This window comes from Bubalus kerabau, chromosome 17 (genome assembly GCF_029407905.1).
Source record: "Bubalus kerabau isolate K-KA32 ecotype Philippines breed swamp buffalo chromosome 17, PCC_UOA_SB_1v2, whole genome shotgun sequence".
Classification (NCBI taxonomy): Eukaryota; Metazoa; Chordata; class Mammalia; order Artiodactyla; family Bovidae; genus Bubalus; species Bubalus kerabau.
The window spans coordinates 21588483-21612552 of record NC_073640.1 but is presented as its reverse complement, the minus strand read 5'-3'; the positions used below and the strand labels follow the sequence as shown (position 1 = coordinate 21612552).

At 39.4% G+C, this 24070-nt stretch overlaps 1 protein-coding gene across 1 annotated transcript; it reads right to left on the bottom strand.

The window, feature by feature from the left end:
* Positions 1–131: 131 nt before the first annotated feature.
* Positions 132–14738, bottom strand: CNEP1R1 (CTD nuclear envelope phosphatase 1 regulatory subunit 1). The gene is made up of 6 exons (XM_055552420.1): positions 14580–14738; positions 13454–13525; positions 11192–11265; positions 6427–6536; positions 6257–6311; positions 132–1487 (listed from the first exon to the last, which is right to left on the bottom strand). The coding sequence occupies exons 1-6, from the start codon at positions 14602–14604 to the stop codon at positions 1446–1448; spliced, it is 378 nt and encodes a 125-aa protein (XP_055408395.1). The 5' UTR covers positions 14605–14738; the 3' UTR covers positions 132–1445.
* Between the last annotated feature and the right edge of the window lie 9332 nt (positions 14739–24070).

The following is a 24070-nucleotide window of genomic DNA, read 5'->3' as shown; positions in this document are numbered from 1 at the left end:
AATTTGCTCTACTGGACCTACTCTACTACAGTTAAGAGTCAAATATCTCATTTGGAACTAGCCTGTATCTGACACACCGTATGTTTAAAATTCTTTTCAGTTACAGACTTAAACCAAGGAAAAGCCCAATCACTATGTATATATAAAGTATTTATTTTTATGCACATATTTACCTACAAAATTTACAGGAAATAAAACAATGAAGAATATATAGAATACCCTCTTAAGACTTAGTAGGAGCAGAGGGTTTATTGCTGCAGTTCAAAGAATAAAATTTTATACATGTGAAAGCCAAGATGAACACATTTAAGATAAATGGCAGCCTTGTTAAAAATTTTTTGTCCTGTCTTTGAATTTTCAGCTTTACATTAAATGAAATTAAAAAGATTGCTCATGAAATAATTTAAACCTTTTCAAAATCTTCTAATAAACAGGTAAAAGGCACCTCCAGTTCTTTAAAATATTTACAGCAATCCCAATAGTTTAATCTCCAGGGTTATTATAGTACATGTGGCTAATATGCATACACAGTATGTCATTAACACTCTCTGAACAGTGAGAATCTTAGACTCTGGTTTGCGGCGCTGCTCCCGAGTGACCCCGTGACGGATGGATGGCCAGTCACACCTGCACAACACTAGTGTAGCAGCATGTCTACCACAGCATGAAATCCAATAATCTAAAACAATGACCGTCAAATTCCCAGACAATACGTAATTTAGAACTAAATCTGTCTACTCAGAAGCCTTTGGAGTGTTCTTAAAATCATTTAAAAAAATATAAAGTATATTTAGCATTAAATGAAAACAATGAACCTGGAAAATAGCACTACAGTGGCTGAAATTCACTATCTGGTTTAACAAAAACTGTTTCTCAAAACATCTACAATTTCTTACAACATAATGGAGATGAATTTTCCTTAGCCTAAGCTCAATCCGATGCTTTTCCTGCATTATGATTAAAAGAGGAGTCTTGAGTGAAAGGCACAGCTATAAGTAATAGCCGGTTTTAAAGAGCTGTGGAGATGGCAAGCGGATGTTCTTGAAATACTGGTGCAGGAGAATGAAGTCCACATAACATTTCCTCTTTAACATTGGCATTGATTGGCTATTTACAGTAGTTTGCAAAAATACATTATAAAAACTGGATGAGGTTCTGTTTCTAAGTTTAACTTAGTAACATATTACATACATACTTCATCTGCAAAAAGCTTCGCAGGATCTGAAGTACTAAAGTGACACTAATACTGAAACACAGGTAACCGAGGACCAGAGCACTGGTAACGAGTCATCAGGAAGATAATCTGGGGAAATATTGCACATTTCTTGTCCGTTGTTGCTATGACAGTCACATATCCAACTGTAAAAGGGATCTTTTATGGCTTTTTGCTGTATCACTTTTTGAAGAAAGGTTGTTTTAAGTCCCAGAACAATGAGTGTAGATTGTCATTGAACATGAGGCCTAGGTTTCAAAATTAGCTTTCCTGTCTGCAAAAATAAAAAGAAAAAAAGGTTAAAAAAATATATATATACACAATTCTATTAAAAATATCACCACTTTCCTAAAAGCCTTATAAGGCATCAGAACATCCCTCAATATTTAGTCAAGATTAAGCAATTAATAGTTATATTTTCTAAGTGTTCTTTGTGTAGAATTTTTTTCTAAAATCTTTAGTACTTTAAAACACACACACAGTCTTCCTGAAAATCAGCCAACCAACCCATTGGATAAAATAAAATCCAGACTTGTACAGGCTAATTTATGCTCCTTACCAAGTGGAGTCTATAAAACACAAATAAAACTGTATCTGAACAAAAACTTTCCCATTTTCTAACATCAAAACTTTAATTTCCTCAAGTTAAAATGCACAACTAGGGTTGGAATGACAGACACGCATATGCGGTTGGTCCTCAACGCACACGGATACAACTCTTCTGTTTCCATGTGCGGACGGATACAGTAGGGCCAGGCGGGGCCGGTGTCACAGTTATCCAGAAAGAAAAGCGCATACCATACAATCCAAAGACTTTCATTTCTAGGAACTTATCTGAAGAGATGCAACTGTAAGGATGCACATTTAAGTCCTGTTCTTTCATTCAGGATTGACTGAGTGCTTATCACGTGCCATGCCTCAAGAGACGCTAGAGACCCAGTAACGGATGAGACAGTTTCCTGTCCTCGTGGAGCTTAAGCTCTAATGAAATATGCACAACATATACAACACGCAAAGTGTGGATGAAATTACGATGCATCCATAAAGTGGAGCACTACGCAATTAAACAAAACGGATGACATTAACTGAGATCATGCAAATAAAAAGGAAAAACAGGCCCAAGACCTTGTATACAGTTAATATCCAATATATGGCAGCTCTGAAATCCTAACACTGGGTCAAAGTGCTGAACTGAAAACCCTGTAACACTGCTTAGAGGTCCTTTACTCATAAGCTTGATTATAACATCTTTCTCTTATAATAAGTACATGAGATACACAATAAAACATAAAACATGGTGATTATCTTTGGTTGCAAGGTTCTAGGTTAAAAGTATTGCCAGGATTCTGGTTCCCTCTCAAGTCTTCAGTTCAGTTCAGTCGCTCAGTCGTGTCCGACTCTTCGCGACCCCACGAACTGCAGCACGCCAGGCCTCCCTATCCATCACCAACTCCCAGAGTTCACCCAGACTCAAGTCCATCGAGTCAGTGATGCCATCCAGCCATCTCATCCTCTGTCGTCCCCCTCTCCTCCTGCCCCCAATCCCTCCCAGCATCAGAGTCTTTTCCAACGGGTCAACTCTTCGCATGAGGTGGCCAAAGTACTGGAGTTTCCGCTTTAGCATCATTCCTTCCAAAGAAATCCCAGGGCCGATCTCCTTCAGAATGGACTGGTTGGATCTCCTTGCAGTCCAAAGGACTCTCAAGAGTCTTCTCCAACACCACAGTTCAAAAGCATCAATTCTTCGGCACTCAGCCTTCTTCACAGTCCAACTCTCACATCCATACATGACCACAGGAAAAACCATAGCCTTGACTAGACGAACCTTTGTTGGCAAAGTAATGTCTCTGCTTTTGAATATGCTATCTAGGTTGGTCATAACTTGCCTTCCAAGGAGTAACCATCTTTTAATTTCATGGCTGCAGTCACCATCTGCAGTGATTTTGGAGCCCCAAAAAATAAAGTCTGACACTGTTTCCACTGTTTCTCCATCTATTTCCCATGAAGTGATGGGACCGGATGCCATGATCTTCGTCTTCTGAATGTTGGGCTTTAAGCCAACTTTTTCACTCTCCACTTTCATCAAGAGGCTTTTGAGTTCCTCTTCACTTTCTGCCATAAGGGTGGTGTCATCTGCATATCTGAGGTTATTGATATTTCTCCCAGCAATCTTGATTCCAGCTTGTGTTTCTTCCAGTCCAGCGTTTCTCATGATGTACTCTGCATATAAGTTAAATAAGCAGGATGACAATATACAGCCTTGACGTACTCCTTTTCCTATTTGGAACCAGTCTGTTGTTCCATGTCCAGTTCTAACTGTTGCTTCCTGACCTGCATACAGATTTCTCAAGAGGCAGATCAGGTGGTCTGGTATTCCCATCTCTTTCAGAATTTTCCACAGTTTATTGTGATCCACACAGTCAAAGGCTTTGGCATAGTCAATAAAGCAGAAATAGATGTTTTTCTGGAACTCTCTTGCTTTTTCCATGATCCAGCGGATGTTGGCAATTTGATCTCTGGTTCCTCTGCCTTTTCTAAAACCAGCTTGAACATCAGGAAGTTCACGGTTCATGTATTGCTGAAGCCTGGCTTGGAGAATTTTGAGCATTACTTTACTAGCATGTGAGATGAGTGCAATTGTGCGGTAGTTTGAGCATTCTTTGGCATTGCCTTTCTTTGGGATTGGAATGAAAACTGACCTTTTCCAGTCTTGTGGCCATTGCTGAGTTTTCCAAATTTGCTGGCATATTGAGTGCAGCACTTTCACAGCATCATCTTTCAGGATTTGAAGGAGCTCAACTGGAATTCCATCACCTCCACTATCTTTGTTCGTAGTGATGCTTTCTAAGGCCCACTTGATTTCACATTCCAGGATGTCTGGCTCTAGGTCAGTGATCACACCTTCGTGATTATCTTAAGTCTTACTTTCCCTTAATTTTTGGTAATACTTTTGTATCTTGGTAGAACTTACTAAGTTTTCTACAGTTTTACTGGGGTGTAATTCATATAAAATTGTTAAGTTCCAACAAATGTATAGACCCAAGTTGCCACCTCTCAAGGCAAGCTACAGAACATCGTCACCACTTAGAAAGTTCCTCCATGCTTCTTTCCAAGGTCAATGGAACCTGAGCTCCCGACATAACTGCTCACCATAGATTAACCTGCCTGTCTCTGACCTTTAAATAAATAGAATCTCACAGTGTGTTTTTCTGCTCCTACTTCTTTCACTCAGTGTGTTTCTGAAACTCACAGATGCCACTATGTTTTAGCACTTTTGTACCTTTTTATAAGATGTGTAGTATTCCACTGTATAAAAATACCATGGATTTAATAAAAAGTTCAAAAAAGACAAGCCAAAGTCATCCTTTCCATTTACCTCAAATTCTAGTCCTCTTACAGAAGAAAACAGTTTTAGCATGAATTCTTACATACTGTTTTTTTAATGGACTTATATTCACATATATGAATAAAAATTTGGTGCTTCTAACATGCTAATTAAGCATTTCATTTCTAAATAACCTGATGATGGGGAAGGTGGGCAGGGGTACACATAAGAATGGCCATGAAAACAAAAGAGAATGGCCAAGAGCTGATTTACTGTTGACACCTGTTGAGGATAAATGAAGTTCATTTAGCTCTTCTCTTTGCCTTCTTATGTTTGGAAATTTCCCTAATTAAAACTTAAAAAAAAAAAAGCACAAAACTGAGCATATTGTTTGTTAATTTACTTTTTGCTCCTACATTATGTCTTGGATGCTTCCATGTCTGTATTTACAGATTTACTTCTGATTTCCTATGATATGGCTTTCCCACAGCCTATTTCACCACTCCCTCGTTGAGACACAAAGATTATTTCCATTTTTTTTTTTCACTACTAAGGATGTTATAATGAACAACCCTGTGTACCTGTGGGATGGTACCCCCAACCAGGGTAGGAGAAGAAAAGCAGAATGGTTAGGTCATGAGGCAAGCACATACTACGTTTTATAAGAATGATGAAAACTATCCTTCAAAAATGGCTTCCCTGGTGACTTAGATGGTAAAGTTATGTAGCTAAAATGCAGGAGACCTGGGTTATAGGTTCAATCGCTGGGTCAAGAAGACTCCCTGGCGAGAGAAATGGCAACCTACTGTATCAATGTATATTCCTAACAAGCAGTGTGTGGCTGCATCGTTTCACCACCATACTAGTTGTAAAGTATTTAATTTTTACTAATCTGACAGGTAATATTTATAAATAAACTGTTTAACTTTGCACTTCCTCCATGATAAACGAGGCTGTCCAGTCTTCACCTTTATCCATTTGTATTTCCACTTGTGTGATATGACTTAACCTTTTCCCATTTTAAAAATGTACTATTTGTCTTTTTATTATTGATTTTTAATAGGTCTTCAAATATCATGAATACTATCCTCTATCATTCTCTTTCACCAATCCAGTTGTTCTCCTGCCCTAGAATTTTTTTGACCTTTTATTCTAATTTTCTATACTGGGTAAGTATTACTAAATAGTTTTTTAAGTTGAAGGTAAAAATGCTTTTTATAAATAAAATCAAAATTGTGACATATTCTCATCATATTGATATGTGATTAACTTTTTTAAAAACACGGCAGGTTCATATGTCTATAGTCTATCAATTAATCTATTACTCTATTTAAAACTCTATATACACAACAGCATGAGATAAATAACAGTAATTTATAAAACCAACTCCCAGCGAGTCATTTTTGGCCAATAATGACCGCTGTACTTCACTGAATCTAAGACAGCTTCAGTTAGAAGGTGCATCATGACTTTCTGTCATTAAGACAGATTACACTCTCTACCAATTTAACTATGAGACACCACTGACTGCTAGATGTATCTAAATTTTCAGGGATGTTACAGTGTTTTTAAAAAAAGTGTCTTCGAATCAATGCTACAGTGAATAGTCTCCCTATTAATTCCATTGAGACAAATTATTTTTAATGCTTGTTTTACTTAAACCGAAGAACTTCAGTCCTTTCACATGTTGTCTACAGTTTTCTAATGAAAATACTCACATCATCACAAGACATGTTGTATTCCGCTAACACAGTTCGACATCGAGCAGCTATACTGAATAAATACAGTCAAAGGAAAATTTGTATTTCAAAAGTAAGCTTTTAACAACACCTAGAGAGGTGCTTTAGTTTAGTTCAGAGAATAAAATTCAATTCATGATGAAGGATACATTGACGGTGCGACTACCCTCTTGTGAATTCCAGCGAAGAATAAGCCTATTAGAGTGATGCAGCTAATGGTGAAAAACGGATGGTTCCATAATGATGTGAAGAAGGACACCTGTCAAAAGAAGAGTTTGAAATATAAAAATGTTAAAAATCTTAGAACAGTATTGATTCCTACTTCTTTACTTGTACACGAATACATATAACATTTAATTCTCTGAAGTACAAGAATTTGGTGAGTTCCCTGGTGGCTTTTGGGCTTTCACTGCCATGGCCTGCTCCTTGGAAGAAGAGCTATGACAAACCTAGACTGTATTCAAAAACAGAGACATCACTTTGCTGACAAAGATCCATATAGTCAAAGCTATGGTTTTTCCCATAATCATGTCTGAATGTGAGAGGTGGACCATAAAGAAGAATCAACGTTTTTGAATTGTGGTGCTGGAGAAGACTCCTGAGACTCAGCTGGACAAGAAGGAGACCAATCCAGTCAATCTTAAAGGAAATCAACCCTGAATATTCACTGGAAGGACTGATGCTGGAGCTGAAGCTCCAATACTTTGACCACCTAATGAAAAGAGCCAACTCAATGGAAAGACCCAGATGTTCGGAAAGACTGGAGGGCAGGAGGAGAAGGGGTAACAGAGGATTAGATGGTTGGATGGCATCACCAACTCAATGGACATGAGTCTGCGCAAACTCTGGAAGACAGTGAAGGACAGTGAAGCCTGGCATGCTGCAGTCCATGGGATCGCAAACAGTCAGAGATGACTTAGCCACTGAACAAGGAACAAGAGGGAACTGGGATTCCATAAGCTGCGAGGCAAGGCAAAAAAAAAAAGGAATTTGAGGCCTTTCCCAAATCCCAGTTCTTCCTATTGTTATGCTACACAAATTAATGTCTGTTTTAAATCTTCAATGCAGCAAAACAATATAGTAATATTAGTAATATTCCCTCCATTCATTCCAAATGCTTGAACCATTACAAATTCAATTCTATAATTAAAAAATACCCTACTGACAATATTTACTGGACGCTTCCTAGTGAGAAGTAATTTAAAAAGCATAAGACTACAAGTTCCGTGGACTTCCAGGCGGTCCAGTGGTTAAAACTCCATGTTCCCAGAGAAGAAGGCTTTGATCTCTGGTTAGAAAAGATTCCACATGCCAAGTGCCACGGCCAAAGAGAAAAAAAAAGAAAAAAGTTCTGCAGGCAGACGGACACTGTTCTGGGCATGGCATTGCTATTTTCCCAACACCTGAAATAGGACTTGGCAAGTATTGGTGCTCAGGGGCTTCCCCAGTGGCTCAGTGGGTAAAGACTCAGCCTGCAATGCAGGATACACAGGAGACAGGGATTCAATCGCTGGGCTGGGGAGATCCCCTGGAGGAGGAAAATAGCAACTCACCCCAGTAATCTTGCCTGGGAAATCCCCTGGACAGAGGAGCCTGGCGGGCTACAGTCCAAAGGGTCGCAAAGAGGTGCACACGACTGAGCAACCTCTAATCTCAACGAAAACACAAGTCAGACATGATCTAGTTACCTTCCCTGTTAAAAAGCAGAAGTGAGCAAACTGCATACACAACCTGGTCTCAGTCTAATCACTACCATTTTCCTTTTCTCTCTTCACCTGGCTAGCTCCTACATATCCTTATAAGACTCAGTTTCAGCATCACCCTTTCTTTCTGAAAGAGACAAAACATGAGTTTGGTTTTGAAGTTACTAGATTTAGATGGCCACAGGGCATTCCAGTAGGAGAGAATAATTAGTAGCTAGCCATAAAAAACTACAGTTCAAGAGAAACAAAGGGCTAATTTCAGATATGAGCATAATCAGATGGTAGAAAAAAAAACAGAACCATCCACAATTATGAGACCATGTAGAAGGACAAGGGAACAGGATCCAGAATGGGAACAAGCGTAGGCACTGAAGCCAGACTACTGGGAATCAGAATGCAGATGGAGAAGGCAAGTATTTAGAGTCTAGAAAAAGAAATCAAGTGGACTAGAAACTAAATGGGAGCAACAGAATCAAACTAAGGGCATCTGTGCTCCACTCTCATACTAAGATGTGTGTACATGTTTCAAGACAGAGAACTAAACTTAAGGAAGAACAGTGGCCTAGCATGGTACTGGTTAAATAAATTTGTCAAGTGAAGAGATGACAGGTTGAAAACATCAGGAAGGAGAAAGCTCCCAGAAGGATGGGATCTTGAAGAAAGATTAATATTCCAGAGTAATGTCTTCTTAAACCCTTGAGGACAGTTCAATTCCCACAGGCTAGCTGTGTTTTATGAGCCCTGCACAATATTAGCACATACAGTGTTTTAATTTTAATTAGGTCAGCATCCGCCTTCTTTCCTCCATGGCAACAGTCAACTGCACCCAAGTAACAATTTCCTCCTTTAGTCTGGGCACACCTGTACTTTCCAGTCTGCCACATTCCCTCTCCCCTGTGCTCCTCCAGCTAGCCACTGGCTTTCGAGTCTGCTACTCTTCTTACAGACACAATCGCTGTTTATTTGTCAGGTTTGAAGTTATTAAATATTGAAATACAGAGTTGACATTCAGGCTAATACTTACATTCTCGCCTAATTTAGAGAATTACATTAACTACAGAATTTTGAGCCTATTTCATATTACATTTAATTCTATGTTTTATTAAGATGTCAACTAGCTGAAATCAGCTTATGTTTTTCCCAATTAGAAGTCAGATTCATTTCCCAAGACAGACCTTTTTCTTGCCAGCCTCCTTCACTCTTCCCCTAAGGATGAGTACCAGCTATAAAGGGACACACAGGAGGGTTTCTTATCCATTATAAAAACCCCTCTATTAACTGAAATCCCATCACCAACCTCCCCTGCTCCTATTCTTTTGTGTTTCCACCTCAGTGGATAAAGTCAGAGAGATTACATGGTAAATAACCCCCTGGCTGTCTGAACTGCCATTTAGACTGCTGACAAAAGTCTTATTACTAAGTCTTTCTTGTATATAACTTAAAGGTTGTAAATAAAGCTACTGAAAATAGTTTATCTAGTTATAGTTTAAAAGGGGAAGGTTAATTTTGTGAAAATTACAATATCATTAATACCAAAGAAAGCTGAACTGGGAGAAAAGAAACTTCGCTGAAAAACTGAAGATGATTACTTCCTTTAACAAAAAAGCTCAAGTTTTAAATTAAGGCACAAGTTGGTAGAAAGAGGTAGAAATTTCAGAAACATGCTATCATGTTTCATGGAAGGATGCTTCAAGAAATAACATTATGAAATCTCTTATTGCATTTGGCACAGCAATATTCTTGGTGTCCAATGGGAGATCTCTCAGTGTCTCCTATATTAAACTTCAGGCAGAATTTTTTTTTTTTAAAGATAAAATGAAGTTGAAAAAGAAGGGCTCTGACAGTTTAGGGAATTTACACATCTGTTCTCTTCATGATGAAAACCATGGAACTGGCAGTGACTTCAGTTCAGTTCAGTCGCTCAGTCGTGTCCGACTCTTTGCGACCCCATGAATCGCAGCACGCCAGGCCTCCCTGTCCATCACCAACTTCCGGAGTTCACCCAAACTCATGTCCATCGAGTCAGTGATGCCATCCAGCTATCTCATCCTCTGTCGTCCCCTTCTCCTCCTGCCCCCAATCCCTCCCAGCATCAGGGTCTTTTCCAATGAGTCAACTCTTCCCATGAGGTGGCCAAAGTACTGGAGTTTCCGCTTTAGCATCAGTCCTTCCAAAGAACAACCAGGACTGATCTCCTTGCAGTCCAAGGGACTCTCAAGAGTCTTCTCCAACACCACAGTTCAAAAGCATCAATTCTTCGGCACTCAGCTTTCTTCACAGTCCAACTCTCGCATCCATACATGACCACTGGAAAAACCATAGCCTTGACTAGACAGACCTTTGTTGGCAAAGTAACGTCTCTGCTTTTGAATATGCTATCTAGGTTGGTCGTAACTTTCCTTCCAAGGAGTAAGTGTCTTTTAATTTCATGGCTGCAATCACCATCTGCAGTGATTTTGGAGCCCCAAAAAATAAAGTCTGACACTGTTTCCCCATCTATTTCCCATGAAATGATGGGGCCAGATGCCATGATCTTCGTTTTCTGAATGTTGAGCTTTAAGCCAATGTTTTCACTCTCCTCTTTCACTTTCATCAAGAGAGTTTTTAGTTCCTCTTCACTTTCTGTCATAAGGGTGGTGTGCAACTTCAGAGACCCTGGCAATTATGCTGGCCCAGATGGTCTATGGTATTAGTGACCTGGTTTCCGTCCTGGTTCTGACGTCCTCCTGTTTTTTTCTGGTCTTGGCTGCTTAGTACACTTATATCTACTATTTAATCATAATGCTTACTGCAGAGTTGTCTCGAATGCTTTACAGGGTGAGGAAAGGCATTAACAAAAGTAACTCATAAAAGAAAATGTTGCTGTATAGTTTTTAAAAGGTGGTACTGATGATACTAAATGAACAAAACAAAATATAGTGTTTACACTGAAATATGTAATAGTGAGATATATAACAACTGCATACAAGTTCAGAAATGAAAAGTAATATAAGTACTATTTCTTAGACCTTTTTCTCTGCAAAGATACTTGACCCGCAATAGCCAGCTGAAGTTTTTTTCAAGCAAATTAATATAAGGCATATTTTTAACATGATTAATATCACTACTAGTACTAATAGGAAGCATTTGATTAATACTTTACAAAAAACAAAGCACTGCTATAGCCATTGTCTCACTTAATCTATGAAAGATTTTAAATCAAAACTTCTACCTTTTGTGTCTCGGGGTCTATTAACCAGTTCCAGGCACCAGTAGCTGTACAGACAGATACCACTATAAGAAGCACTGATGAAAGATAAACACGAAATTAGTAAGGAAATAAGCCATTAATGTGATACTACTACCAATTCTTAATAAACAACAGCCAGAGGATGCAGCACTTCATTAAATGGAAAATGTACTCCACTCAGGAATTAGGGAAACTTGCCACAAGACCTTGGGGAATTCTCTAAAACAATGTGAACCTTAGTAACTGAGGCGGATACTGTCCCCCTGAATTCTTTAGTCAGTATTGCTATAGATTTATGAAATTAAAAACAGTAAGAACCAAAGTGGTAAAACTTTAATGTAAATTTCTGTTATGTGCTTTATGCTTTCTGCAGACTCAAAACAAAAAACACTCCCCACCAAAACCTCATTTCTTAATGTAAACAAACCAAACAAAGACTCTTTTATGAATGCACTGAGAACTTGGACTAAAGAATTTTGCCTTGCAGACAACCGCCTGTTGTTGAATTAAACAAAGGTCAGTGTTAGGAGTGTGGAACACACCAATCAGTATCAGATTTTCTTTAAGGGACTTAAGGAAAGTTGGGGTAGAATTACTGACAGTACAAGTTAGAAAGATTCTTTCTCCTCATTAAGGTAGAATCATTTTAGAAATTCTAGATAGAGCATAAGTAAAACCTGAGAATAAATAGTATTACTAAAATACTATTATACTATTAAAAATAATACAGGGGCAACAAGACCTAGTTAATGTCCTAGAGACCAAGACAGTTACTTTCTTTCAATTGGGATGCAAACATTTTTTAAATTTACAGATCAAGCTTCAACGACCAACAGAAATATTGCGAAACCTTAATTATCTAGAACCTCAGGTGATGCACTTTTAGAAGAGGCAAATCATAGAAAAACAATCTCATTTTAGTTGTTGAATAATACTCAAAAATCTCAAATTTATGCTCTCAGAACAGATTAAACTGTTTCTTACATTTCTATATTTCCAATAAGAAATATACTAAAGTATACAGATTTTTCTTTTCTTAAAATGATGCGAAATCATAATCAAACCCACCAGACAGGACCTCATACAAATGGGTATACTAAACAAGCTGATGTCGTTTATATGGAAGCACTGAGACTGTGAACCAGAGAAAAAGTGTACTCATTATATTAAATATTATAATCCTATACATTTAAAAAGATTCCCACGTAACAGTGAAATAAGGTTTTCGGGATAATTCCTAGGTAAACGGGAGAGCTTGAGAAAAATCATTACTACTCGTGAATTCTGACCAACCAGAATTCCTGTAACGTATGATTAGCACTTTGCACACAGATTTAATAAAAATTACACAAAAAATCTTGACACAGGAAAAGACCCCTGACTTCAACAATGCTCTTCAGTTCAGTCCCACCAACTGAATCGTACTTCAAAATAAAGGATGTCCTTCTTGGGCTTCCCTGTGGTTCATCTAAGAATCTGCCTGCAATGCGGGAAACCTGGGTGTGATCCCTGGGCTGGGAAGATCCCCTGGAGAAGGGAAGGCTACCCACTCCAGTATTCTGGCCTGGAGAAATCCATGGACTATAATAGAGACCATGGGGTCCCAAAGAGTGGGACACAACTGAATGATTTTCACTTTTCACTCTTCTTGGAAAAAATTAGACTTCAGCAATGAACAGCCAAGAAATTAAGACTCTCCCAACATAAGTTACCAAAGTATTCTGCTTACTGATCTTATCACTTATATATTTGTCTACATTTCCTATTTCCTATATATTTCCATGGGGCAGTAACTACAATTCTTTCAAGTCACATTTTACAGTATTGGTGAATATCACTTCCTTTAACAAACTTTACTTCAATAGTTTATAGGCAAAATTGTAAAACTGCTAAACAGATCACTGAAATTTCTATCACGTGTTCTGGTAACCAGATTTGCCATATATGTCTAACAAAATATATGTATTTTAATATAAAAATAAAAATTCAACCACACAAAATAAGACTATCCTTTTAGCGCTGTCAGTTTATTAAAATTTCTTTAAAATGCTGTTATTTACACTATTAAATAGATCTAAAACTGTCAAAACAAAAGGGAACCTTATGGTTTAATAAAGCAAGCATTTGTTTTTTAAGCAAGCATTTGTTAATCAAAAGTTTTACGTGAAAGCAAATCACTGCTAGGCAGAATAAAAGTATCAACTGTCAGCTTATTTTCCCTTAAAAAAAAGTCTAAGCACTTACTTCTCCAACGTCCAGTGGCAGGTTGCAAACAATGAATATATTCAGTAAGTCTCCTCTCGAAAGCCTTGAGATCTAGGTAAAAAGATTCCAATTTTGAAATTAGCAACTCTTTCTAGTCTGAATCTATTACGATGAATTTTAAATACTCTAACTGCTTCAGGTCTTGCACACCAACTTACACGTATGACTGCACTGTTTACTTCTTTACTATGACACCTTTATGCACTTGACAGAGACACAAGGTTTCTATAGTTCCAATTTCACATATAAGAAAACTAGCTGGTTCCTCGTAAAATGGTATGTGGAAAATCAGCAGCAGCCTCAGTCGGCGCCAAAAGCTAGAAATTTGGGGTTGCAAATAAAGGATCAAAATCAGGTCGAGTTTTAACTCTGTTGGAATCAAGAACTCCGTATTTGGATAATGTCTTACCTAGGACCAAAGTCTCGATGCCCTTACGTTTAATTAACAGCTACGCTTTCAGTCTGCTCTTACTGGACTTCTGATACAGCTAACGGATGGGTAATGGAAAGACGCTCCCCTTTCCAGCCTCCCAAGAGCTTACAAGATGATCTATGTGGCACTTCTGGAGCGCCAACGCCTGGTTCTACAAGACAGGGGCGTTTAAGGTGTTCCCTCTGAATGAGCAAGGTAAGGTATCATTTTCAGTTGCGCTTTTCAAACTTTAAAAAGGAGACCAAGAAGCACTCCCTTACCCCGGCAGTTACCAAAAACCAAGGCAGGAATTAGGGATACAACTCTTAACGACTACCCGAAAAAAATAAAGTGAGTTAGCGCCCTACAAGGCACAAAGTACAACGGTTTGCTAACGAGTAAGCAATAGAAGTAACCGGGCGAGAAGCTCCCTGATCCACGCAGGGGGAATGGGGGGGAGCTGACGCAGCGCCTCTCCAGTGCCGGCGGAGGCCAGGCGCGCCGGAAGCAGCGCCTGGCCGTGTCCGGCCGCCCCTTGGCCCCTGGTCCGGCCCCCGCGCCCCCAGCTCCGGGCCCCATCAGTCCATCCTTCGCGGCCTCCTCTCTCCCGACCAGTTCCCACGATTCCGGCGCCTCGAGAGCCCCGCGAGCTTCCGGGAGGAGTTAGGGAAGGGCCCAGGAGGCGCACCCTACCTTCCGCCTGCTCCAGCGAGTTCATGTCGGGCGGCAGCTCCGGTCACCGGCGCGGCACCGTCCGCATCTCAGCTCCGCGGTCCCTGCCCGGCCCGCAGCGCCAACTCCCACCTCTAACCGCTTGCCTCCGCCCCTCTTCTTGGCACCGCCCCTTGACTAGACCCGCCACGCTCATTGGACACTTCCGCCAGACCCTGTAACTAAGACGGCTTTCTACTGGCTAGTTCCCTCACGGTCCTCGGGCACCGGTGTTGGACGGTCAGCCAGAGGGACCAAGAGTTGTCGGCGGCTGAGTTGGCGTGACACTAGCGCCGCCTCCTGCCCTGGGGAGGAACTGCAGCCTGTCCCGGAAAGTTCATTCATTCGTGTGTGTATTTCTAGTTTCCCGCTTGGTTCTTTCATTACTTAAATAAGCCTGGCGTGCTGCAGTTCATGGGGTCGCCAAGAGTCGGATACGACTGAGCGACTGAACGACGACGAACCCTTTAAGTACACATTTCTCCCTTGGTTATTTTTTTCTCATGACATCCAATTTTCATAAATCGTAAAATGAGCAAAGTGTTCTGGAACTTTAAAAAAAATCTGTAAGGCATTGACTACATTTATATTTGATTAAAACGCTTTCTTGCTCCTTTCCTTGTGGTCACTCATTCATTCAAGAACTATTGCATGTCTGGCAGGCACTGTATTTATCAGGGATGCAGTTTAGCAAGATAGACAAGATTCCTATCCTCAAAATGGAAGGATTACAGCAGACAATAAACATGCAAATAGATTATTAATTTCAGATAATCTTGGTTCTGTGAAGGAAGTAACAGGGTAATAGGATACAATGAGATAAGAGTGGGAGGTGGGTGGTGGGGTGGTTGGTGGTGGGTAATGGGAACTAGTTCTGCTGCTGCTGCTGCTGCTAAGTCGCTTCAGTCGTGTACACTCTGTGCGACCCCATAGACGGCAGCCCACCAGGCTCCCCCGTCCCTGGGATTCTCCAGGCAAGAACACTGGAGTGGGTTGCCATTTCCTTCTCCAGTGCATGAAAGTGAAAAGTGAAAGTGAAGTCAATCGCTCAGTCGTATCGGATTCTTAGCGACCCCATGGACTGCAGCCTACCAGGCTCCTCCGTCCATGGGATTTTCCAGGCAAGAGTACTGGAGTGGGGTGCCATTGCCTTCTCCGAGCTAGTTCTAGGGAAGAGCTATTTAATACATAGGGCGGGATGTTTGATTTGAGAGCCCCAAAAAGCAACTGGCCATACAAAGATAGGTGCTAAGAAGCTCCAAGTGGCACTGGGATTTTTTCACTGTTGGTATTTTATTTACTCATCCTTCAGTTTTCCTCTTCCCCACTTGCTATTAGAACTGACACATTCTTACCCATTACTTCACTTTGTAGGTTCCTTTACCCTAACACTTCCAGAGCCTTCCTCTGAGCCAAACCCTTTAAATACATTATCTCATTTAGCGCTCCAACACAATCTTTTTTTAAACTGTGGGTCAAAACCCCTGAGAAGATCATGAAAGACATGCAATGAGCCAAAATTGTTATTTTGTAAATATGAGCTAAAGTAAAACTTAAAATATTAGCATCACTAGAAGTAAGAATGTGTCATTTCATGATTTTTTATTTTGTTTGTGTGTGTATTACATATGTGCTATGTTCTGATCATTATGTAAAACATATATGTAACTGAGCATTCCAATAAAAAAAAGTTTGAAAGCCACCAATGTAGGTATTAATAGGCTCATTTACAATGAGAAAAGTAAAACAAACTTGCCCAGAAGTGTGTGTATCAGTCACACATTCATGTCACAGATTCATTTTTATCTGTGTTAAAAAAAAAAAACGAGGAGCCAAGATGGCGGAGGAGTAGGACGGGGAGAACACTTTCTCCCCCACAAATTCATCAAAAGAGCATTTAAACATCGAGTAAATTCCACAAAACAACTTCCGAATGCCGGCAGAGGACATCAGGCACCCAGAAAAGTAGCCCAACTCTTCGAAAGGAGGTAGGAAAAAATATAAAAGACAAAAAAAGAGACAAAAGAGGGAGGGACGGAGTTCCGTCCCGGGAAGGGAGTCTTAAAAAGAGAGAAGTTTCCAAACACCAGGAAACCCTCTCACTGCCGAATCTGTGCCGAGCTTTGGAAGCACAGAGGGCAACAAAAAAGGGAGGGGAAAAAAAAAAAAATAAACAATTAAAAATCGCGGACTGTGAGCCCTACGGGAACTCCCCCAGCGGAGAAGCAGCGCAGACGCCTGCACACGGCATTAGCAAGCGGGGGCTGGGCAGGGAAGTGCGGCGCGGGCTGTGTCCCTTAGAGTAAGAATCGGGCCGAATGTCCTGAGCGCTATCTGAGCGAAATAATTTGGGCTAGCAAACCAGACTGTGGGATATCTACCACGCGAAAAGCCAGCCCTAACCTAAGACACCGCCAGGCCCGCGCACAGAACAAAGGACTGAACAGAGATAGCCGGCTGCAGACCTCCCCCTCCGGTGACAGGCAACCAGAGCCGGAAGGGGGCAATCGCAGCCCCAGAGAGACACTATCTATAAAACTGTAAGCAGGCTTCTTTGCTAACTAAAACTTCTTGGGGGGCTGGACGGTCAACATCTGCCTGAGAAGGTGCGCCGGTTTTACACCCAGATAACCGAGTGGCGGGGAGGCGATAAGTCGCAGCATTGGCGCCCGCCAAGCACCTCATCGCCTGAGCTGCTCGACCTGGGAAGAACACAAAACGCAGGCCCAACCGAGTCTGCGCCTCTGAGGACTACCCGAGTGCCTGAACCTGAGCGGCTTGGACCTGGGAGCTCAGTCCAGGGCCGGCCTCTGATTGTTCCCGGTGGAACAACCTAGAGCCCAAGCAGTGTGGGCAGGGAGGTTACACGCGCCGTGACCGGGGGCAGACCCAGTGTGGCTGAGGCACTTCGAGCGCACACCAGTGTTATCTGTTTGCAGCATCCCTCCCTCCCTCCACACAGCGCGGCTGAACAAGTGAGCCTAAATTAAAAAAAAAAAAAAAAAAAAATAGGGTCCTCCACCGTCCCCTTTGTGTCAGGGCGGGAACCAGACACTGAAGAGACCAGCAAACAGAAGAAGCTCTAACAGAGGGAAACGCCTTGGAAGCTACAGGCCATAGATTAAAACCCTGTGGTTACTACGGATTACATAGGAAGGGGCCTATAGATCTTGAGAAATATAAGTCCGACTAAGGAACTGCCAAAAATGAACTGAACCCACAATACTCACAACAAAACCAGAGAAAGACCTAGATATATTTTTACTATTTTTACGATCAATCTTTCTTTCTTTCTTTTTTTTTTTAATTAAAAAAAAAAATTTTTTTAAGTCCTCTATTGTCCTTTAATTTTCACTTTTATAACTATTACTTTGCAAAAAAAAAAAAAAAGACCCTATTTTTTTTTTTTTCTTCTTCAGCAAACTTCATATATATATTTTATAATTTTTTGACCGTGGTTTTTTTTTTTTCTTTTTTTTTTTTCTTTTTCTTTTTCTTTTTTCTTTTTCTTCTTTTCTTTAACATTGCATTTTTGAAATTCCAAACTCTACTCTAGATTTTTAATTTTAGCCTTTTGATATATGTTATCAATTTTGTACCTATAGTTTTTTTCATAATTGCTGTGACTTTTTTTTTTCCTCTGTTTCTTTCTCTTCTTCTTTTATATAACATCGTATATCTGCAATTCCAAACTCTACTCAAGATTTTTAATTTATGCTTTTTGGTATTTGATATCAATTTTGTACCTGTATTTTCTTTATAATTTTTGCGACATTGTTTTTGTTGGTTTGTTTGTTTTCTCTCTTTATTTTTCTTCTTCTTCTTTTTTTTTTTTTTTTTTTAACGTTGTATTTTTGAAATTCCAAACTCTACTCTGGATTTTTAATTTTTGCTGTTTGGTATTAGTTATCAATTTTGTACCTGTAGTTTCTTTATTACTTTCACGACCTTGTTTGTTTTTCTTTGTTCGTTTTTTCTCTCTTTCTTTTCCTTCTCCTTTTCATTAACATCGCATTTTTGAAATTCCAAACTCTACTCTAATTTCTAATTTTTGTTTTTATGTATTTGTTACCAATTTTGTACCTTTAAGAACCCAATCTTCAGGACCCATTTTTCACTAGTGTACGAGATTACTGGCTTGACTGCTCTCTCTCCCTTTGGACTCTCCATTTTCTCCACCAGGTCACCTGTATCTCCTCCCTAACCCCTCTCTACTCTACCCAACTCTGTGAATTTCTGTGTGTTCCAGACGGTGGAGAACACTTAAGGAACTGATTACTGGCTGGATCTGTCTCCCGCCTTTTCATTTCCCCCTTGTATCCTTCTGGCCACCTCTGTCTCCTGCCTCCTTCTTCTCTTCCCTGTATAACTCCGTGAACATCTCTGAGTGGTCCAGTTGTGGAGTGCACATAAGGAAGTGACTACTGGCTAGCCCACTCTCTCCACTATTGATTCCACCTCATCTCATTTGGGTCACCTCTAACTCCCTCCTCCCTCTTCTCTTCTCCATGTAACGCTGTGAACCTCTCTGAGTGACCCTCACAGTAGAGAAACTTTTCATCTTTAACGTAGATGTTTTATCAGTGGTGCTGTATAGAAGGAGAAGTTTTGAAACTACTGTAAAATTAAGACCGATAACTGGAAGTAGGAGGCTTAAGTCCAATCCCTGACTCCAGGGAACTCCTGACTCCAAGGAACATTAATTGACAGGAGCTCTTCAAACGCCTCCATTCCGACACTGAAACCAAGCACCACACAAGGGCCAACAAGTTCCAGGGAAAGACATAACAAGCAAATTCTCCAGCAACAAAGGAACACAGCCCTGAGCTTCAAGATACAGGCTGCCCAAAGTCACCCCAAAACCATAGACATCTCATAACTCATTACTGGACATTTCATTACATTCCAGAGAGAAGAAATACAGCTCCATCCACCAGAACATCGACACAAGCTTCCCTAACCAGGAAACCTTGACAAGCCACCTGTACAAACCCACACACAGCGAGGAAACGCCACAATAAAGAGAACTCCACAAACTGCCAGAATACAGAAAGGACACCCCAAACTCAGCAATTTAAACAAGATGAAGAGACAGAGGAATAGCCAGCAGATAAAGGAACAGGATAAATGCCCACCAAACCAAACCAAAGAGGAAGAGATAGGGAATCTACCTGATAAAGAATTCCGAATAATGATAGTGAAATTGATCCAAAATCTTGAAATTAAAATGGAATCACAGATAAATAGCCTGGAGGCAAGGATTGAGAAGATGCAAGAAAGGTTTAACAAAGACTTAGAAGAAATAAAAAAGAGTCAATATATAATGAATAATGCAATAAGTGAAATTAAAAACACTCTGGAGGCAACAAATAGTAGAATAACAGAGGCAGAAGATAGGATTAGTGAATTAGAAGATAGAATGGTAGAAATAAATGAATCAGAGAGGATAAAAGAAAAACGAATTAAAAGAAATGAGGACAATCTCAGAGACCTCCAGGACAATATTAAACGCTACAACATTCGAATCATAGGGGTCCCAGAAGAAGAAGACAAAAAGAAAGACCATGAGAAAATACTTGAGGAGATAATAGTTGAAAACTTCCCTAAAATGGGGAAGGAAATAATCACCCAAGTCCAAGAAACCCAGAGAGTCCCAAATAAGATAAACCCAAGGCGAAACACCCCAAGACACATAGTAATCAAATTAACAAAGATCAAACACAAAGAACAAATATTAAAAGCAGCAAGGGAAAAACAACAAATAACACACAAGGGAATTCCCATAAGGATAACAGCTGATCTTTCAATAGAAACTCTTCAAGCCAGGAGGGAATGGCAAGACATACTTAAAATGATGAAAGAAAATAACCTACAGCCCAGACTATTGTACCCAGCAAGGATCTCATTCAAGTATGAAGGAGAAATCAAAAGCTTTTCAGACAAGCAAAAGCTGAGAGAATTCTGCACCACCAAACCAGCTCTCCAACAAATACTAAAGGATATTCTCTAGACAGGAAACACAAAAATTGTGTATAAATTCGAACCCAAAACAATAAAGTAAATGGCAACGGGGTCATACTTATCAGTAATTACCTTAAACGTAAATGGGTTGAATGCCCCAACCAAAAGACAAAGACTGGCTGAATGGATACAAAAACAAGACCCCTGCATATGTTGTCTACAAGAGACCCACCTCAAAACAGGGGACACATACAGACTGAAAGTGAAGGGCTGGAAAAAGATTTTCCATGCGAATAGGGACCAAAAGAAAGCAGGAGTAGCAATACTCATATCAGATAAAATAGACTTTAAAACAAAGACTGTGAAAAGAGACAAAGATGGTCACTACATAATGATCAAAGGATCAATCCAAGAAGAAGATATAACAATTATAAATATATATGCACCCAACACGGGAGCACCGCAGTATGTAAGACAAATGCTAACAAGTATGAAAGAAGAAATTAACAATAACACAATAATAGTGGGAGACTTTAATACCCCACTCACACCTATGGATAGATCAACTAAACAGAAAATTAACAAGGAAACACAAACTTTAAACGATACAATAGACCAGTTAGACCTAATTGATATCTATAGGACATTTCATCCCAAAACAATGAATTTCACCTTCTTCTCAAGCGCACATGGAACCTTCTCCAGGATAGATCACATCCTGGGCCATAAAGCTAGCCTTGGTAAATTCAAAAAAATAGAAATCATTCCAAGCATCTTTTCTGACCACAATGCAGTAAGATTAGATCTCAATTACAGGAGAAAAACTATTAAAAAATCCAACATAAGGAGGCTGAACAACACGCTGCTGAATAACCAACAAATCACAGAAGAAATCAAAAAAGAAATCAAAATTTGCATAGAAACGAATGAAAATGAAAACACAACAACCCAAAACCTGTGGGACACGGTAAAAGCAGTCCTAAGGGGAAAGTTCATAGCAATACAGGCACACCTCAAGAAACAAGAAAAAAGTCAAATAAATAACCTAACTCTACACCTAAAGCAACTAGAAAAGGAAGAAATGAAGAACCCCAGGGCTAGTAGAAGGAAAGAAATCTTAAAAATTAGAGCAGAAATAAATGCAAAAGAAACAAAAGAGACCATAGCAAAAATCAACAAAACCAAAAGCTGGTTCTTTGAAAGGATAAATAAAATTGACAAACCATTAGCCAGACTCATCAAGAAACAAAGGGAGAAAAATCAAATCAATAAAATTAGAAATGAAAATGGAGAGATCACAACAGACAACACAGAAATACAAAGGATCATAAGAGACTACTATCAACAATTATATGCCAATAAAATGGACAACGTGGAAGAAATGGACAAATTCTTAGAAAAGTACAACTTTCCAAAACTCGATCAGGAAGAAATAGAAAATCTTAACAGACCCATCACAAGCACGGAAATTGAAACTGTAATCAAAAATCTTTCAGCAAACAAAAGCCCAGGTCCAGACGGCTTCACAGCTGAATTCTACCAAAAATTTAGAGAAGAGCTAACACCTATCCTGCTCAAACTCTTCCAGAAAATTGCAGAGGATGGTAAACTTCCAAACTCATTCTATGAGGCCACCATCACCCTAATACCAAAACCTGACAAAGATCCCACAAAAAAAGAAAACTACAGGCCAATATCACTGATGAACATAGATGCAAAAATCCTTAACAAAATTCTAGCAATCAGAATCCAACAACACATTAAAAAGATCATACACCATGACCAAGTGGGCTTTATCCCAGGGATGCAAGGATTCTTCAATATCCGCAAATCAATCAATGTAATACACCACATTAACAAATTGAAAAATAAAAACCATATGATTATCTCAATAGATGCAGAGAAAGCCTTTGACAAAATTCAACATCCATTTATGATCAAAACTCTCCAGAAAGCAGGAATAGAAGGAACCTACCTCAACATAATCAAAGCTATATATGACAAACCCACAGCAAACATTATCCTCAATGGTGAAAAATTGAAAGCATTTCCTCTAAAGTCAGGAACAAGACAAGGGTGCCCACTTTCACCATTACTATTCAACATAGTTTTGGAAGTTTTGGCCACAGCAATCAGAGCAGAAAAAGAAATAAAAGGAATCCAAATTGGAAAAGAAGAAGTAAAGCTCTCACTGTTTGCAGATGACATGATCCTCTACATAGAAAACCCTAAAGACTCCACCAGAAAATTACTAGAACTAATCAATGACTATAGTAAAGTTGCAGGATATAAAATCAACACACAGAAATCCCTTGCATTCCTATACACTAATAATGAGAAAACAGAAAGAGAAATTAAGGAAACAATTCCATTCACCATTGCAACGGAAAGAATAAAATACTTAGGAATATATCTACCTAAAGAATCTAAAGACCTATATATAGAAAACTATAAAACACTGGTGAAAGAAATCAAAGAGGACACTAACAGATGGAGAAATATACCATGTTCATGGATTGGAAGAATCAATGTAGTGAAAATGAGTATACTACCCAAAGCAATCTATAGATTCAATGCAATCCCTATCAAGCTACCAACAGCATTCTTCACAGAGCTAGAACAAATAATTTCACAATTTGTATGGAAAAACAAAAAACCTCGAATAGCCAAAGCGATCTTGAGAAAGAAGAATGGAACTGGAGGAATCAACCTACCTGACTTCAGGCTCTACTACAAAGCCACAGTTATCAAGACAGTATGGTGCTGGCACAAAGACAGAAATATAGATCAATGGAACAAAATAGAAAGCCCAGAGATAAATCCACGCACATATGGACACCTTATCTTCGACAAAGGAGGCAAGAATATACAATGGATTAAAGACAATCTCTTTAACAAGTGGTGCTGGGAACTCTGGTCAACCACTTGTAAAAGAATGAAACTAGAACACTTTCTAACACCATACACAAAAATAAACTCAAAATGGATTAAAGATCTAAACGTAAGACCAGAAACTATAAAACTCCTAGAGGAGAACATAGGCAAAACACTCTCTGACATACATCACAGCAGGATCCTCTATGACCCACCTCCCAGAATATTGGAAATAAAAGCAAAAATAAACAAATGGGACCTAATTAACCTTAAAAGCTTCTGCACATCAAAGGAAACTATTAGCAAGGTGAAAAGACAGCCTTCAGAATGGGAGAAGATAATAGCAAATGAAGCAACTGACAAACAACTAATCTCGAGAATATACAAGCAACTCCTACAGCTCAACTCCAGAAAAATAAATGACCCAATCAAAAAATGGGCCAAAGAACTAAATAGACATTTCTCCAAAGAAGACATAAAGATGGCTAACAAACACATGAAAAGATGCTCAACATCACTCATTATCAGAGAAATGCAAATCAAAACCACTATGAGGTACCATTTCACACCAGTCAGAATGGCTGCAATCCAAAAGTCTACAAGTAATAAATGCTGGAGAGGGTGTGGAGAAAAGGGAA

Bases quoted from the DNA above. Each gene is read 5' to 3' on its own strand.
- CNEP1R1 (XM_055552420.1), bottom strand. From the start codon at position 14,604: ATGAACTCGCTGGAGCAGGCGGAAG. The intron at 6,537-11,191 runs GTAGAAGTTTTG...TTCTTTTGACAG, and splicing joins TAGACCCCGAGACACAAAAG to GTGTCCTTCTTCACATCATT. The intron at 6,312-6,426 runs GTATCCTTCATC...GTATTTATTCAG, and splicing joins AGGGTAGTCGCACCGTCAAT to TATAGCTGCTCGATGTCGAA.